This window comes from Papio anubis, chromosome 2 (assembly GCF_008728515.1).
Source record: "Papio anubis isolate 15944 chromosome 2, Panubis1.0, whole genome shotgun sequence".
In the NCBI taxonomy this organism is placed as follows: domain Eukaryota; kingdom Metazoa; phylum Chordata; class Mammalia; order Primates; family Cercopithecidae; genus Papio; species Papio anubis.
This window is the reverse complement of record NC_044977.1, coordinates 155,595,482-155,610,272: the sequence shown is the minus strand read 5'-3', so window position 1 is coordinate 155,610,272 and position 14,791 is coordinate 155,595,482. Positions and strand designations below refer to the sequence as shown.

Here is a 14,791-nt window from a genome sequence, read left to right as displayed (position 1 = left end):
ACTCACATTCTCATTATGGACAATGGTTATGGTTTAGCTTGTAGCTAATGAAAAATAAATTTGTAAAAAGTATTGCCTTTACAGAGCATATTTCTAACTAGCTTTGTAATTTTTTTATCTACATTTAGCTTCATCAAACAGGATTATTGAAAGGATATTCTCTGGGGCAGTAACAAGGTAAGAAAACGTTTAATGCTGCATTTAAAAATGAACAAGTAATACCATAACGATCTCATTTTAGCAAAGCTTCATGAATAATTTGGCAGTGCTGTTGGAGCAAATAATATCCTATAAAACATAGTTATGGCTTAATACAAGACAGTAATTCTTTTTTAAAAAAATTATTTCAACTTTTCTGATTCAAGGGGTACACGTGCAGGTCTGTCACATGGGAACTCAGTGTGATGATGAAGTTTGGTGTTTGGAGGATCCTGTCACACAGGCAGTGAGCACAACACCCAACAGGCAGTCCCTCAGCCCTCATTCTGCTCACTCCCTACCCACTTCAGCAGTCCCCAGTGTCCATTGTGCCCATCTTTATGTCCATGTGTGTTCAGTGTTAGCTTCCACTTACAAATGAGAACATAATGGTGTTTGGTTTTCTGTTCCTGTGTTAATTAGCTTAGGATGATGACCTTCAGCTGCCTCCATGTTGCTGCAGGGACATGATTTCATAATTTTTATGGCTGCATAGTATTCAATGGTATATATGTACCACATTTTCTTCATCCAGTCTACTGTTGGTAGGCATCTAGGTTGATTCCATGTCTCTGCTATTGTGAATAGTGCTGGATAAACATACAAGTACATGTATCTTTGTGGTAGAATGACTTATTTTCCTTTGGGTATATACCCAGTAATGGGATTGCTGGGTCTAACAGTAGTAGAAATCAACTGCTCTCCACCACAACTGAACCCATTTACATTCCCACTAACAGTGTATAATCATTCCCTTTTCTCCACAGCCTCACCAGCATGTGTTATATTTTGACTTTTTAGTAGCTGACATTCTGACTGTTGTGAGATGGTATCTCATTGTGGTTTTGATTTGCATTTCTCTAATAATGAATGGTGGTGAGATTGTTTCATGTTTGTTGGCTGCCTATATGTCTTCTTTTGAGAAGTGTCAGTTCATGTCCTTTGCCCATTTTTAAATGGGGTTGTTTTATGCTGGTTGATTTAAATTCGCTATAGAGTCTGCATATTAGACCTCTGTTGAATATATAGTTTGAGAATATTTTCTTCTATTCTGTAGGTAGTCTGTTAAATCTGTCTATAGTTTCTTTTGCTGTGCAAAAGCTCTTTAGTTTCATTAGGTCCCAGTCATCAATTTTTGGTTGTGTTGCAGTTGTTTTTGAGGACTTAGCCATAAATTATTTGCGTAGGCTGATGTCAAGAAGGATATTTCCTAGGTTTTTTTCTAGGATTGTTATAGTTTGAGGTCTGACATTTAAGTCTTTAATCCATTGTGAATTAATTTTTTTATATAGTGAAAAGTAAGGGTCCGATTTCATTCTTCTGCATATAGCTAATCAGTTATCCCAGCACTGTTTATTGAATAGGGAGTCTTTTTCCCATTCTTTGTTTTTATCGACTTTGTCAAATATCAGATGGTTGTAGGTGTGCAGCTTTATTTCTAGGCTCTCTATTCTGCTCCATTGGTCTATGTGCCGGTTTTTGTACCAGTACCATGCTGTTTTGGTTACAGTAGCCTTATAGTGTAGTTTGAAGTCAGGTACTATGATACCTCTGGCCTGGCTGTTGTTGCTTAAGATTGCTTTAGCTATTTGGGCTTTGTTTTTGGTTCCCTATGAATTTTAGAATTTTTTTTTTTTCTTAAAACTTGTCTGTGAGAAAGGACGTTAGTTTAATAAGAATAACATTGAATCTGTAGATTGCTTTGGGGAGTATGGCTATTTTAACGATATTGATTCTCCTATCCATAACCATGGAATGTTTTTCCATTGGTTTGTGTTATCTCTGATTTCTTTCAGCAGAGTGTTGTTGTCCTCCCTGTAGAGATTTTTCACCTCCTTGGTTAGCTGTATTTCTAGGTATTTTATTTTGTGTGTGTGTGTGGCTATTGTAAATGGGATTGCGTTCTTGATTTGACTTTCAGCTTGAATGCTATTGGTGTATAGAAATGTTACTGATTTTTCTACATTGATTTTGTATGCCATAACTTTAATGAAATTATTAGTTCTGAAAGCCGTTTGGCATAGTTTTCAGGCTTTTCTATGTATAGAATCATGTTGTCAGCGAAGAGAGATAATTTGACTTTTCCTGTTTGGATGCGTTTTATTTCTTTCTCTTGCCTGATTGCTCTGGCTAAGACTTCCAGTACTATGTTGAATAGAGTGGTGAGAGTGGGCGTCTTTGTCTTGTTCTTGTTCTTAAGGGGATTGCTTCTAGCTTTTGTCCATTCAGTGTAATGCCAGCTATGTGTTTGTCATAGACGGCTCTTACTATTTTGAGGTGTCTTCCATTGATGCCTAACATGAGTATTAATCCTGTATCGAAATACAGGTAACAGTATTTTATCCCAGTGATTATTTGCATTCATATGAAAAGCCAGATTTCTTTTCTTCATATTTGCAAATGCCTTCTGGTTTCACCCTCTAGGCCTTTAAAAATAAGATAGGCTGTGGAAGGGTTGCCCTTTATGAGGCATTTAGCATTATAATTTTAAAAAATTTAACTGGCATATTACTTTATTTCTTAGCCTATCATCCTGATAAATGGTTCTGAGTAATTGCTTAGGAAATTTTATAACCATGTGTTTTCTTCAGGGGAAAAACAATACAGAAAGAGGGAAGAATGAGCTATGCAGATTTTGTTTGGTTTTTGATCTCTGAAGAAGACAAAAGGAATCCTACCAGGTATGATTTCTAAGTCTCCTTTGCCAAGATGTTAAACACATGCACAGAGCTTGAAAAAGTCATGGTGCTTATTATACCTAGTGAAGCCAACTCAACCTGGCAATACTAAGATGAATTAGACTTAGTTTCTGCCATCTCGGAGCTCTCCGTCTCAGGGGATTGGCACTGAATCCATGTTCATGGCATATCAAGAGAAGTGCTGTTACCCACAGAAACAAAGATTAAGTGACATGTAAGCTGATGAGAAGTAGGGCTAGTAAGCATTCATGTGGAACATGGGAATAGATGCTGTGAATTACTTGTTTTATCATCTTACTGGGTAAGTGGTAAACCATTACTATTAGAGAGGGAAAGCAAATTGTGGATGACTAGTGTATAAGAACACATCCTCATTCTGCCAGTTGAAATCATCTATGCTTTTCCTTTGCACTCTCAGACATACCTTTATTGGAGTTATTAATTTACACATTTCTTTTTTTCCATCTCTTATTCAGGCAAAAAATCTAGATACCTCACTTTTTATCCCTACTTTGTGTAACACAACGCACTGTAGTTTGTGCTCAGTACCAAGGGAGGGAGGGGTTATAGTCCTTGATGGTACCTGCAGGTATAACTAACTCAACTATCTTAACATTGGGTCGAAAAGTTATCTAAATGTTGAATATGTCCAGATGTGGTGGCTCACATCTGTAATGCCAGAACTTTGGTAGGTCAAGGCAGGAGGGATCGCTTGAAGCCTGGAGTTTGAAACCAGCCTGTGCAACATAGCGAGACTCCATCTCTACAGATAAATTTTTTAAATAGCTGGGAATGGTGATGCACACCTGTAGTCCTAGCTACTCGAGAGACTGAAGCAGGAGGATCACTTGAGGGCAGGAGTTTGAGGCTGTAGTGAGCTAGGATCATGCCATTATACTCCATCCTGGGTATAATGAGCAGGACACCAACTCTAAAAAGATAAATGTTGAATATATTGTTTAGAAGATGTAGAAATAAAAATAAGGCATTTCTTGGAGAGCTTGTTAGGTTATTTTTAAATAACTTTGTTTTCCATTTCAAAAGTAATCATTTATTTAGAAAACATGAATGAGCAGAAGAAAAGTAAATTTTAATACCAGTAATTTTAATACCCAGAAAAAAAAAATTAAAAGTTCGTATATATGCTACTCTTTTTCATATACAGGCAGAGTAGAGTATCTCTTACCTGAAATTCTTGAGATCAGAAGTGTTTCAGAGTTTAGATTTTTTTCAGATTTTGAACTGTTTGTTATACTTACCAGTGAGCATCCCAAATCTGAAATCCAAAATGCTCCAGTGAGTATTTCCTTTGAGTATGAGTTTTGAGTATCTTGTTGGTACTAGAAAAGTTTTGGATTTTTGGCTGGGTTGCAGTGGCTCACACCTGTAATTTCACACTTTGGGAAGCCAAAGTGGGCAGATCATCTGAGATCAGGAGTTCGAGACCAACCTGGCCAACATGATGAAACCCCATCTCTACTAAAAATATAAAAAATTAGCCAGGTGTGGTGATACATGCCTATAATCCCAGCTACATGGGAGGCTGAGGCAGGAGAATTGCTTGAACCCAGGAGGTGGAGGTTGCAGTGAGCTGAGATTGCACCATTGCACTCCAGCCTGGGTGACAAGAGCAAAACTCCATCACAGAAAAAAAAAAAAAATGAAATGAAGACATCCCATGTTCATGGATCATTGTTAAGATGGCAGTAGTTCCCAAACTGATCTACAGATTCCTAACAAAATACTAGTTACTTTGAGTCAAAAACTTTTTTTGTTTTTCAATGGTTTTTATTTTTTTTCCAGAAATGGAAAAGCCAAATATTGAATTCCTATGGAAATACAAAGGGACCACAGTAACCAAAACAATGCTGAAAAAGTACAGAAAAAATGTAGGATTCACACTTCCCTATTCCAAAATATTTCACTACAAAGTGAAAGTAAACAAGACTGTGTGGTACTTGTATCATGATAGACATAAAAACAAAATTGAATTGAGAGTTCAGAAATATACCCTCACATTTGTGGCTAATTGATTTTCAACAAGGATGCTGGATGCCAAGACAATCCAATGGGGGAAAAAACAACTGGGTATCATACAAAATAATATTAGATTGGTGCAAAAGTAATTGTGGTTTTTGCAATTTCTTTCAATGGCAAAAACTGCAGTTACTTTTGCACCAACCTTAATTTGGACCCCTAGTTCACATACTACAAAAATTAAGTCAAATGGATCACAGCACAAAATGTAAGAGCTAATACTATAAAAAATTTAGAAGAAAATAGAGGAGTAAATTTTCACGACCTTGGTTAGGCAGTTTCTTAGATGTGACACCACAAGCATAAGTATCAAAAGAAAAAATCGATGAATTGGACTTCAAAATTTTAAACTTTTGGTTGGGTGCGGTGACTCACGCCAGTATTCCCAGCACTTTGGAAGGCCAAGGCAGGTGGATTGCCTGAGCTCAGGAATTCAATACCAGCCTGGGCAACATGGTGAAACTCCATCTCTACCAGAAATAACAAAATTTAGCCAGGCACAGTGGCACGCGCCTGTCGTCCCAGCTACTTGGGAGGCTGAGGCGGGAGGATCACTTGAGCCTGGGAGGCAGAGGTTGCAGTGAGTTGAGATGACGTCACTGTACTCCAACCTGGGTGACAGAGTAAGACCCCATCTCCAAAAAAGAAACAATTAATGCTTTTATGCTTCAAAAGATATGATCAAGAAAGTAAAAAGACAACCCACAATGAGATACCACTTCACACTAAGATAGTTACCAAAGAGTCAGATAATAACAGGTGCTGCCAAGCATGTGGAGAAATCGGAACACTCATACATTACAGTAGGAATGTAAAATGGTGCAGCCATTACGGAAAAGACTGACATTTCCTCAAATAGTTAAATAATAGAGTTACCATATGGCCTAGCAATTCCACTCCTAGGTATATACCCAAGATACATGAAAACAGGTCCACACAAAAACTTGTACACCCATTTTCATAGCAGCATCATTCATAATAGCCAAAAGTTGGGATCAGCCCAAGATAAACAAATGTGATCTATTCATATAATCAAGTATTATACAGCAGTAAAGAAAAATGAAGTACTGATACATACTACATATGATTGGATCTTAAAAACCTTATGTGAAGTAAAAGATGCCAGTCACAAAACACAACATATTGTATGAATTCGTTTATATGAGTTGTCCAGAATAGACAAATGTATAGAAACAGGAAATAGGTTAATGGTTGCGTAATCTGTGGAGAGCCTGTGGTAAAATGAGGAATGAGTACTATCAGGTATGGAGTCTTTTTTAGGTAATGAAAGTGTCCCTATATTAATTGTAGTGATGGTTATACAACTCTGTGAATGTTAAAAACCCTTGAATTGTACATTTTTAAAGGAACAATCATATGATATGTGAAATATATTTCAGTAAGCCTGTTTAAAAAGAAAAGACTTAAAATACTACAAAGTATGTTCTGTAAACAAAATGGAATTAATGTAGAAATCAATACAAGAAAGACAACTGGAAAATCTCCACACACTTGGGTATTAAACAACACACTTCTAAATAATCAATGGATTAAAAAGGATGACTCAAGGGGCATTAGATATTCACGAAGTAATAAAGGAATGCTACAAATAACATATACACACACAAATGTGGTAACCTCAATGAAATGGACCAATTTCCTTTAAAGTCACAAATTAATAAAACTCACCTAAGAAGAAATACACAACCTGAATAGTCAGATGTCTATTAAAGAAAATTGAATTCACAGTTCAAAACCTCCTGAAAAAGAAATCTCCCAGCCCAGATAATTTAACTGTATTCTTATAGTCATTTGAAGAAGAAATAATACCAAATTCTGCACCACCTTTTCCAGAAAACAGAAAGGAGAGGAATAATTCCCAACTCATTTTATAAACAAAACCAGACAAACACATACAAGAAAATAAAACTACAGACATCCCTCTTGATATAGACCCAAAATCAGTAACAAAATACTAGTAAGTCAAGGCTTAGTTCCTCAAACTTTCAGTTCCCTCTTCCAGAATCTGCAGATGCCCCAAGGGAAAGATGGTCCCAAATGCTAGGTGCCCGTCTCTGGATTTTCCTCTTCTAGATCTGGATACCATAATTCTTCACTGCCCTGTTAATTCTCCAGCATCTTTGAACCGTTTTTTTTTTTCTATGGCGGTGGGGGGGTCCCCTCAGCTTCCTCAGTGGAAGGCTTGATCCCACTTAGGTAATCATTAGCAGAAGTGGAGCTCTTCAGATCAGTTTTTCACATCATGAGACCCATAACTGGATTCTCACAGAATATTACCAACAGAGGTTTCTTGAGTCAAAAGCTTTCTTAGACCTCCTTCTTTGGTGCTCCTTTTCTACCTTGCATGTTGCCTTTATCCTAACTAACAGCTCACATACTGAGATTCCATTCTTTGCCGGTGACTAGTATTTTATATGTAATGGCTTATTTAATCCTCATATCACTATGAGTTGAGGTATCAGTGGTCCCATTTTTCAGTTGATGAAACAGAAGCTCTAAGAGACTGTGCACCTAGTAAGTGTCCTAGCTTGGATTCAAACTCAGGTTTGTATCTCTCCCAAACCTGGACTCTTTACCACTGTAATATATGGCCTGTCATACAGATGCCATTCGTTTGCATGTCTACCTTCTTTCCAACTAGGCTGTAGACTCCCTAAAAGAGAGTTCTTTTGGTGTCATGAAATTGCTTATTGCTTAAGAAAATCAATGTTAGGCCAATTATATAAGAAAGTAACTACTGATTTTGCCCATTGATACTTGTTTCCTTGGTTTCTAGTGGCACTTACTAGGTACCCTGTGTGTTATTCTCAGTGGTTCACATTGCTTTACTAAAGCAGAGTGTGAGCAGAAAATAGTGCCCACCATTTTGACAAAAATATCTGTACAGTTGCTTCTCCACTCACAGTAGGGTTACATCCTGGTAAACCCAGCATCACTTGAAAATATAAGTCAAAAATTATTTAATACACCTAACCTACTGAACATTATAGCTTAGTCTAGCCAGCCTTAAATGTGCTCAGAACACATCTTAGCCTACATTTGGGCAAAATCATCCAGCACAAAGCCTACTTTATAATAAAGTATTGAATATCTCATATAATTTATTGAATACTGAAAGTGAAAACAGAATGATTGTATTGGTACTTAAAGTGCGGTTTCTAATGAATGCATGTGGCTTTCACACCGTTGTAAAGTCAAAAAATTCTAAGTCAAACCATCATAAGTAGGGACTGTCTATAGAACGAAAATCAAACTCTTATTTAAGAAAATGGAATAGGCATCACTTTGCAGAAATCGGGTTTCTGGCTTATGAATTACATGGGTAGAAAAATGAATTTTGTGGAAAAAGTAATACATTCACTAAGATGTGATTAATCCTGTGTGAAACGCTGCATACGAAATTAGGATCTAGAGTCTTTCCTATGCCTGGTAACAGAGGTAGATATGGAAAGTATCTGGGTAGATTGTTTTCTGTGGACAAACTCTTGCAAACCCCCTTTCAGTATGTCTTTTAGTCTGTCTGTCCTGGTTTTTATCATATTCTGCTCCTACCTTAGTCATCTGGCTAGGTATCATCTCCAGGAGTTATTTCATTCACCTTTGTTACGCCTAAGGGCTTTAGGCCAGTGCCTTTCACAGTATGTATATGTATACTGAATATGCAACAGAATATACATGTAGTTACTGCCTAAGCAATAATGGAGTTTCCAATAACTTTCTTCTTGAATAGCATACAGGAATTTATATTAGGGGCAAGAATTCACTGGCTCAGCACTTAATTTCATTCAGTCCAAGGAAAGGACAAGAAGTAATCTCAGCTTATGTCTGTATTCCCATCTACTTGGGAGGCTGAGGCACAAGAATCACTTGAACCCAGGGTTTGCGGAGGAGGTGAGGAAGGTTGCAGTGAGCTGAGATCGTGCCACTGCACTCCAGCCTGGGCAACAGAGCGAGACTTTTGTCTCACAAAAAATTTTTAAAATGTAATTTTGTTTATGTCTACAATTTTAGAAATATAATTTGTCATTAATATCATTATGCTTTGAAAAACCAAATATTAGTGGTAAATATAGCAGAAATTTAACACTAGTGCTCTCTGGTCAGTTATTCCTTCTGTGTTTTCTGTTTTCTAATTTTTCTACAATAAATAATCAACACTTTCAGGCTCTGAGAAGATCAGTTACCTTTGGTAAGAAAAAAAAAAAAAAAACAGAAAATCTGCATTGAAAGAAACTTTAGAGAGTATCCAGTAGTTTCAATAAGAAAATACCCTCTGACCATGTCCTGCATGTATTATCCATCCAGCCCCTGCTGCCAAACTTTTCAGGGACAGGTAACCATCCACTGAGGCAGCCTGTTCATTTTTTCTCTTTCGTTCATTGATCCTTATGCTCTCCAATATTCAGATAATTATATCTGATTAATCTACCACATCTTTCAGGTATTTAAAAGCAGTTATGTGCCTTTGGCAAATATTCAGGCAGTATATCTATCTTTGCATTCTAGCTTTCTTTCTCTCTTATGGTTATTAGCAAAGAACTGAAGGGTATGCTTTAGCTCTATTTATTGTAAAGAGAAGATTGTCTTAGTTCTTAATTGAAAATGCAAGTAACTAAAGTATTTCAGTTTCTATTTCACAGTAAAATAAGTTGCCTTTCACTTCAGTCCTGTTACATCCTTGGTCAAAATCAAGATTTAGTTTATTCCCTTTTGCCTGATTTTGGTTCTCTTAAGATAAGTAATGAGGAATTTCAAGACACCAAGAGATCTTAGAGGCCAGTCAGAGGACAGTCCCCTGCCCCTTTTGTACTAAAACCATTATTACTTAAAAAAAAAAAAAAAAAGGCTCACTCACGCCTGGAATCCCAGCACTTTGGGAGGCCAAGGTGGGCAGATCACGCAGTCGGGAGATCAAGACCATCCTGGCTAACACGGTGAAACCCCGTCTCTACTAAAAAATAGAAAAAATTAGCCGGGCATGGTGGCGGGCACCTGTAGTCCCAGCTACTCGGGAGGCTGAGGCAAGAGAATGGCATGAACCCAGGAGGCGGAGCTTGCAGTGACACAACAGTGTAACCACCAGATATTATTACATGTATCGCAGCCCTCTGCTTATGAGATGTAACTCTTCAAGGCTTTCCCCACAATCAGGAATAGTTTCACAGTGGGACAACATTCTGCCCCTTTTATATTCTAAGAGTAGATATGATATGACTGAACCTCACCATAGCCATCCTATTACCTCACATTCATTAGGTTCAATGAATGTCCCCTTTGTTCTTTAATAACAATGTTAAACATCAAGTTGGTATGATTTTTAAAATATATTTCTCAAAAAGACTTTGCCCAATCTGGGCAACGTAGGAAAACTCGATCTCTGCAAAAAGTTTTTAAAAAATTAGCCAGGTGTGGTGGTACATGCTTCTTGTCCCAGCTACTCTGAGGCTGAGGCATGAGTCTCACTTGAGCCCAAGATGTTGAGGCTGCAGTGAGCCATGATTGCAGTACCGCACTCCAGCCTGGGCAACAGAATGAGAGCCTATCTCAAAAACAAAAAGTAAAAAACGTTTTCAAGTATTACATGTTCAGTTTTTTGCAATAATGTAAACTATATCTTTCTCAAAAGGTACACACAGGTCTTAATGTGACTTACTTGAAAACAGTCAACAGTTACAACTTAGTTATTTTCACTTTTCTCTCCCCAAAGGAGATTTTGTTTAACCATTACAGGTGTGGTTCTTAATATGGTTTCAGGCCTACAAGTGGGAATTTGAACAGCGGTCTCCTAGAATCTTCTCTTGAAAAGTTTTACTTTGCCATGAATTTGTGGTTCTTCAGAAAAATATTGTTCCCTATTACCAATTAGTGTTGTTGGCTTCATAAAGGAAATAAGAGATAATAGCAAAGTGTTGGAAACTGGAAAGCGAATAAACATAGCAGACTGTCTGAATCCTAAGCCAGAGGGAAAAACCAAGAAGCAACCAGATATACCCAGCAAAACTTGCAGACATTCAGGATTTGGAGATGCTAGGAACCTTGGAAGTGGGGATGGGGTAAAGGTAAGCCAAAAACAGGAGAGTTTATAGAAAGTTTGTTTAAATGAACAGTTGATCTTCAAGCCATGTCCTCTACCCTAGCATAAAACTGGTGCTTTATTCCCTGAAGAGCACAAAACAGAAGGGCGTCCGGACTGGGGAGCATTGGGCACAGTTGAGATGTGAATGCGATCTTGAAAACAGATAAAATGAGTGTATGCAAACTGAATGCTGAGATGCCCAGTCTTCATTCCTCACTCAGCTAACAGAATGCTGCCTACCTGCCCTGAACCTCCAAGCAGGAAACTGAAATGCTTTTCTGGGGAACTGACCTGCCCGAGAATAAAGACCTGAAGATTCGACACTGGGTCATCCCCAAGGAAAAAACCCAGCCCATTCATTTTACAGTAAAGCCCAGAGTCAACAAACCCACAGATCAGAACCTCCGATCAGCTTTTTAGCACCTACTCTCAAATATGAGCAGAGAACAGAGGATCACTAGATACCTGAGTAAAGCCTCTTGCACAAAAGATACAGGCCAGACAAATAGTGGGGGAAAGATAGCTTGGATGAAACAGAGACTTTCAGAGAAAATAAAACTTTAACAACAAGAAAAAAAAAACAGTGATTATATCCTCAGAGAGATATGAGAAGAAATTACAATCACAGGACATGAACAGAATGATACATTTTATGAAAGGAACATTCAGGAAACCGAAAAGCTCTGAGCAATCAAAACTACAATAGCAGAAATAAAAAGACAATGTTTAGAAGATAAAGCTGTGTAACCCTCCCAGAAAGAAACCCCCTCCCTCAAAAAAGATGAAGCAATAGGAAATAGAGACAAGATACAAAAATTGGAGAACCCGGTCAAAAAAATTTTAATAGAACTGGAAATTGAAATGTGGTACAGGCCTCATAAATAATTTTAAAATTTAGCCACAATGGAAAAATTTTAAAATAGGTAAAATTAATTTTGTTGTATATCTGTTTTGTATTTGTACTGAGAAAACATCTCAAATTTGATTAGCCGCATTCAGATGCTCAAAAGGCCACATTTGGCTAGTAGCTATACCATACTGGGCTATGTAGATCTCAATAACTGTTCTTAAGAAAAAAAAAAAAAAAGAAGGAGGGAAAGGGCAGGGAAGAGAGATACAAACATTTTCAAGGTCTGAAGGATTCAGTTTCCAAACTGAATAGGCTCTCAGAAAAGTCCAGCCAAATAGATGAGTTAGATCTCAACCAAGGCCATCATGATATTTCAAACTATTAAGGACTCAGAGAAACCTCTGCAGGCTTCTAAGGAAAAAAACAAAATGAGTTACAGTCAAAGGAATAGATACCAATAAAGCTTTAGACTTCTTATCAATACTGGATAGACAATGGATCAATACTTTTTAAAGTATGAAGGAAAAGGCCAGGCACAGTAGCTTGCACGTAAAATTCCAGCACTTTGGGAGGTCAAGACAGGAGGATCCCTTGAGGCCAGGAGTTCGAGACCAGTGTGGGCAATATAGTGAGACCCTGACCCTACAAAAAAAAAAAAAAACACTTTATTATTAGCCAGGCTGGATGCCGTGGCTCATACCTGTAATCCCAGCACTTCGGGAGGCCTAGGCGGGCGGATCACCTGAGGTCAGAAATTCGAGACCAGTCTGGTCAATATGGTGAAACCCCGTCTCTCCTTAAAAAAATTAGCTAGACGTGGCGGCAGGCACCGGTCATCCCAGCCACTTTGGAAGCTGAGCCAGGAGAATCACTTGAACCCGGGAGGCAGAGTTTGCAGTGCCGAGATCGGACCACTGCACTCCAGCCTGGGCAATAGAGTGATAGAGTAAGATGCCATCTGAAAAAAAAAAAAAAATTTAGCCAGGCATCGTGGTGTGCACCTGTAGTTCCAGCTACTTGGGAAGATTGCTTGAGGCCAGGAGTTCAAGGCTGCAATGAGCCATGTCGTGCCTCTACTCCATTCTGGGCAGCAGAGTGAGACCCCATCTCTAAAGTTTAAAAAAAAAAAATCTGAAGGCAAAACACCGCAAAGCTCTGATTCTATAACTAGCCAAAATACCAACCATATTAAAGGGTAGAGGCATTTTCAAAGATCCAAGATCTCAAAAAATATACCTGCCATGCTCCTTCATTCAGGAAGCTGCTAGAGAATGCGCAGAGTAACAAAATAATGAAGAAACAAAATAAGGAATGAGGAAAGTGCGAGAAACAAAAAATAGGAGAAAGGCGAAAGGAATCCCTGGATGAAACTGAGCGAGGCCTAGCGACCAAGCAGCCCAGATTAGAGTAGGTCAGAAGGAACCAAGGAAGACTTCATCAAGAACATGCCATTGACAGAGTACCTCATGGGACTGAGTGCGGATTTAGACAACTGACAGAGATTTGGGGTTGAATTAGTAGCAAGTACACAGAAAACTAAGCAAATAAGAGATTAAAGAAAAATATAAAATTATAAATTCTGAATGTTGAGCAAGTTAACTGTATTAAGAGGATGAGAAGGACATGTAGATAAAGTGGTGACAAATTATAAAAGAACTAAAGTTCAACTTTCACAGTGTGAAATCAATACTTTTTGTTTGGTTGGTTGGTTGGTTTTTTTTCTTGAGGCGGGCGTCTCATTCTTTCACCCAGGCTGGAGTGCAGTGGTGGAATCTTGGCTCGCTGCACCCTCGACCTCCCAGGCTCAAACAATCCTCCCACCTCAGCCTCCCAAGTAGCTGGCACTACAGGCATGCACCACCATGCCCAGCTAGTTTTTTGTATTTTTAGTAGAGATGGGGTTTCACCATGTTGGCCAGGCTGATCTCGAACTCCTGACCTCAAGTGATCTGCCCGCCTCGGTCTCCCAAAGTGCTGGAATTACAGGCATGAGCCACCGCGCCCAGCCTCTAATAATAGTTCTGAAAAGAAATACAAGAAAGGAGCAATATAGGCATGTTATCTGAAAATAGGAAGGTAAAAAGCAAAATAATCAGGGTTGAACATGGTTGGTTCTGGGTGGAAAAATAAAGGGAAGAAGGGGTCTGCCATTTTCTCTAGCAAACTTTGTAAAACTATATCTAAGCCTGAAGTGTACGTAATATGTAACTTTTATTTTAAAAGAAACATACTAAATCTGGATAAATGAAAGGTATTTACCAGGCCCGTAATAATGATTGTCCTTATCGCCTAGCATTGAGTATTGGTTCCGCTGCATGGATGTGGATGGAGATGGTACACTCTCCATGTATGAGCTGGAGTACTTCTATGAGGAGCAGTGTGAGCGGATGGAAGCCATGGGAATTGAGCCTTTGCCATTCCATGATTTACTGTGCCAGATGCTTGACCTAGTGAAGCCAGCCGTTGATGGTGAGACCAAGCAATGGGACATTTGCACTGTTCACCTGTGTATCAGAGGGAGGCACAGAATCCTAGATTGTCCTAAATTGCTTAACATTTCAGAGTCTTGATAGAAGACTTCCCAGTACAGAAGTGTTTAAAGTTCCTCTTTGACGCTTAGTGTAGCAACCTTTTTTTTTTTTTTTTTTTTTTTGAGATGCAGTCTCGCTTTGTCTGCCAGGCTGGAGTACAATAGCGTAGTCTCGGCTCACTGCAACCTCCACCTCCTGGATTCAAGCGATCCTCCTGCCTCAGCCTCCCAAGTAGCTGGGATTATAGGCGACCACCACCACGCCCAGCTATTTTTGTATTTTTAGTAGAGTTGGGGTTACACCATGTTGGCCAGGCTGGTCTCAAACTCCTGACCTCAGGTGATCCACCCACCTTGGTCTCCCAAAGTGCTGGGGTTAT

General features: G+C 38.6%; 1 protein-coding gene across 6 annotated transcripts in view; it reads left to right on the top strand.

The window, feature by feature from the left end:
• PPP2R3A (protein phosphatase 2 regulatory subunit B''alpha) overlaps positions 1 to 14,791 on the top strand; it is a 190,483-nt gene that overhangs the window by 119,992 nt on the left and 55,700 nt on the right. For all 6 annotated transcript variants that reach the window (XM_003895077.3, XM_017955869.3, XM_017955870.3 and 3 more), the window contains 3 exons: positions 129 to 177; positions 2,790 to 2,879; positions 14,175 to 14,350. In XM_003895077.3, coding sequence (XP_003895126.2) covers positions 129 to 177; positions 2,790 to 2,879; positions 14,175 to 14,350 — 315 coding nt within the window. The remainder of the gene's footprint in view (positions 1 to 128; positions 178 to 2,789; positions 2,880 to 14,174; positions 14,351 to 14,791) is intronic.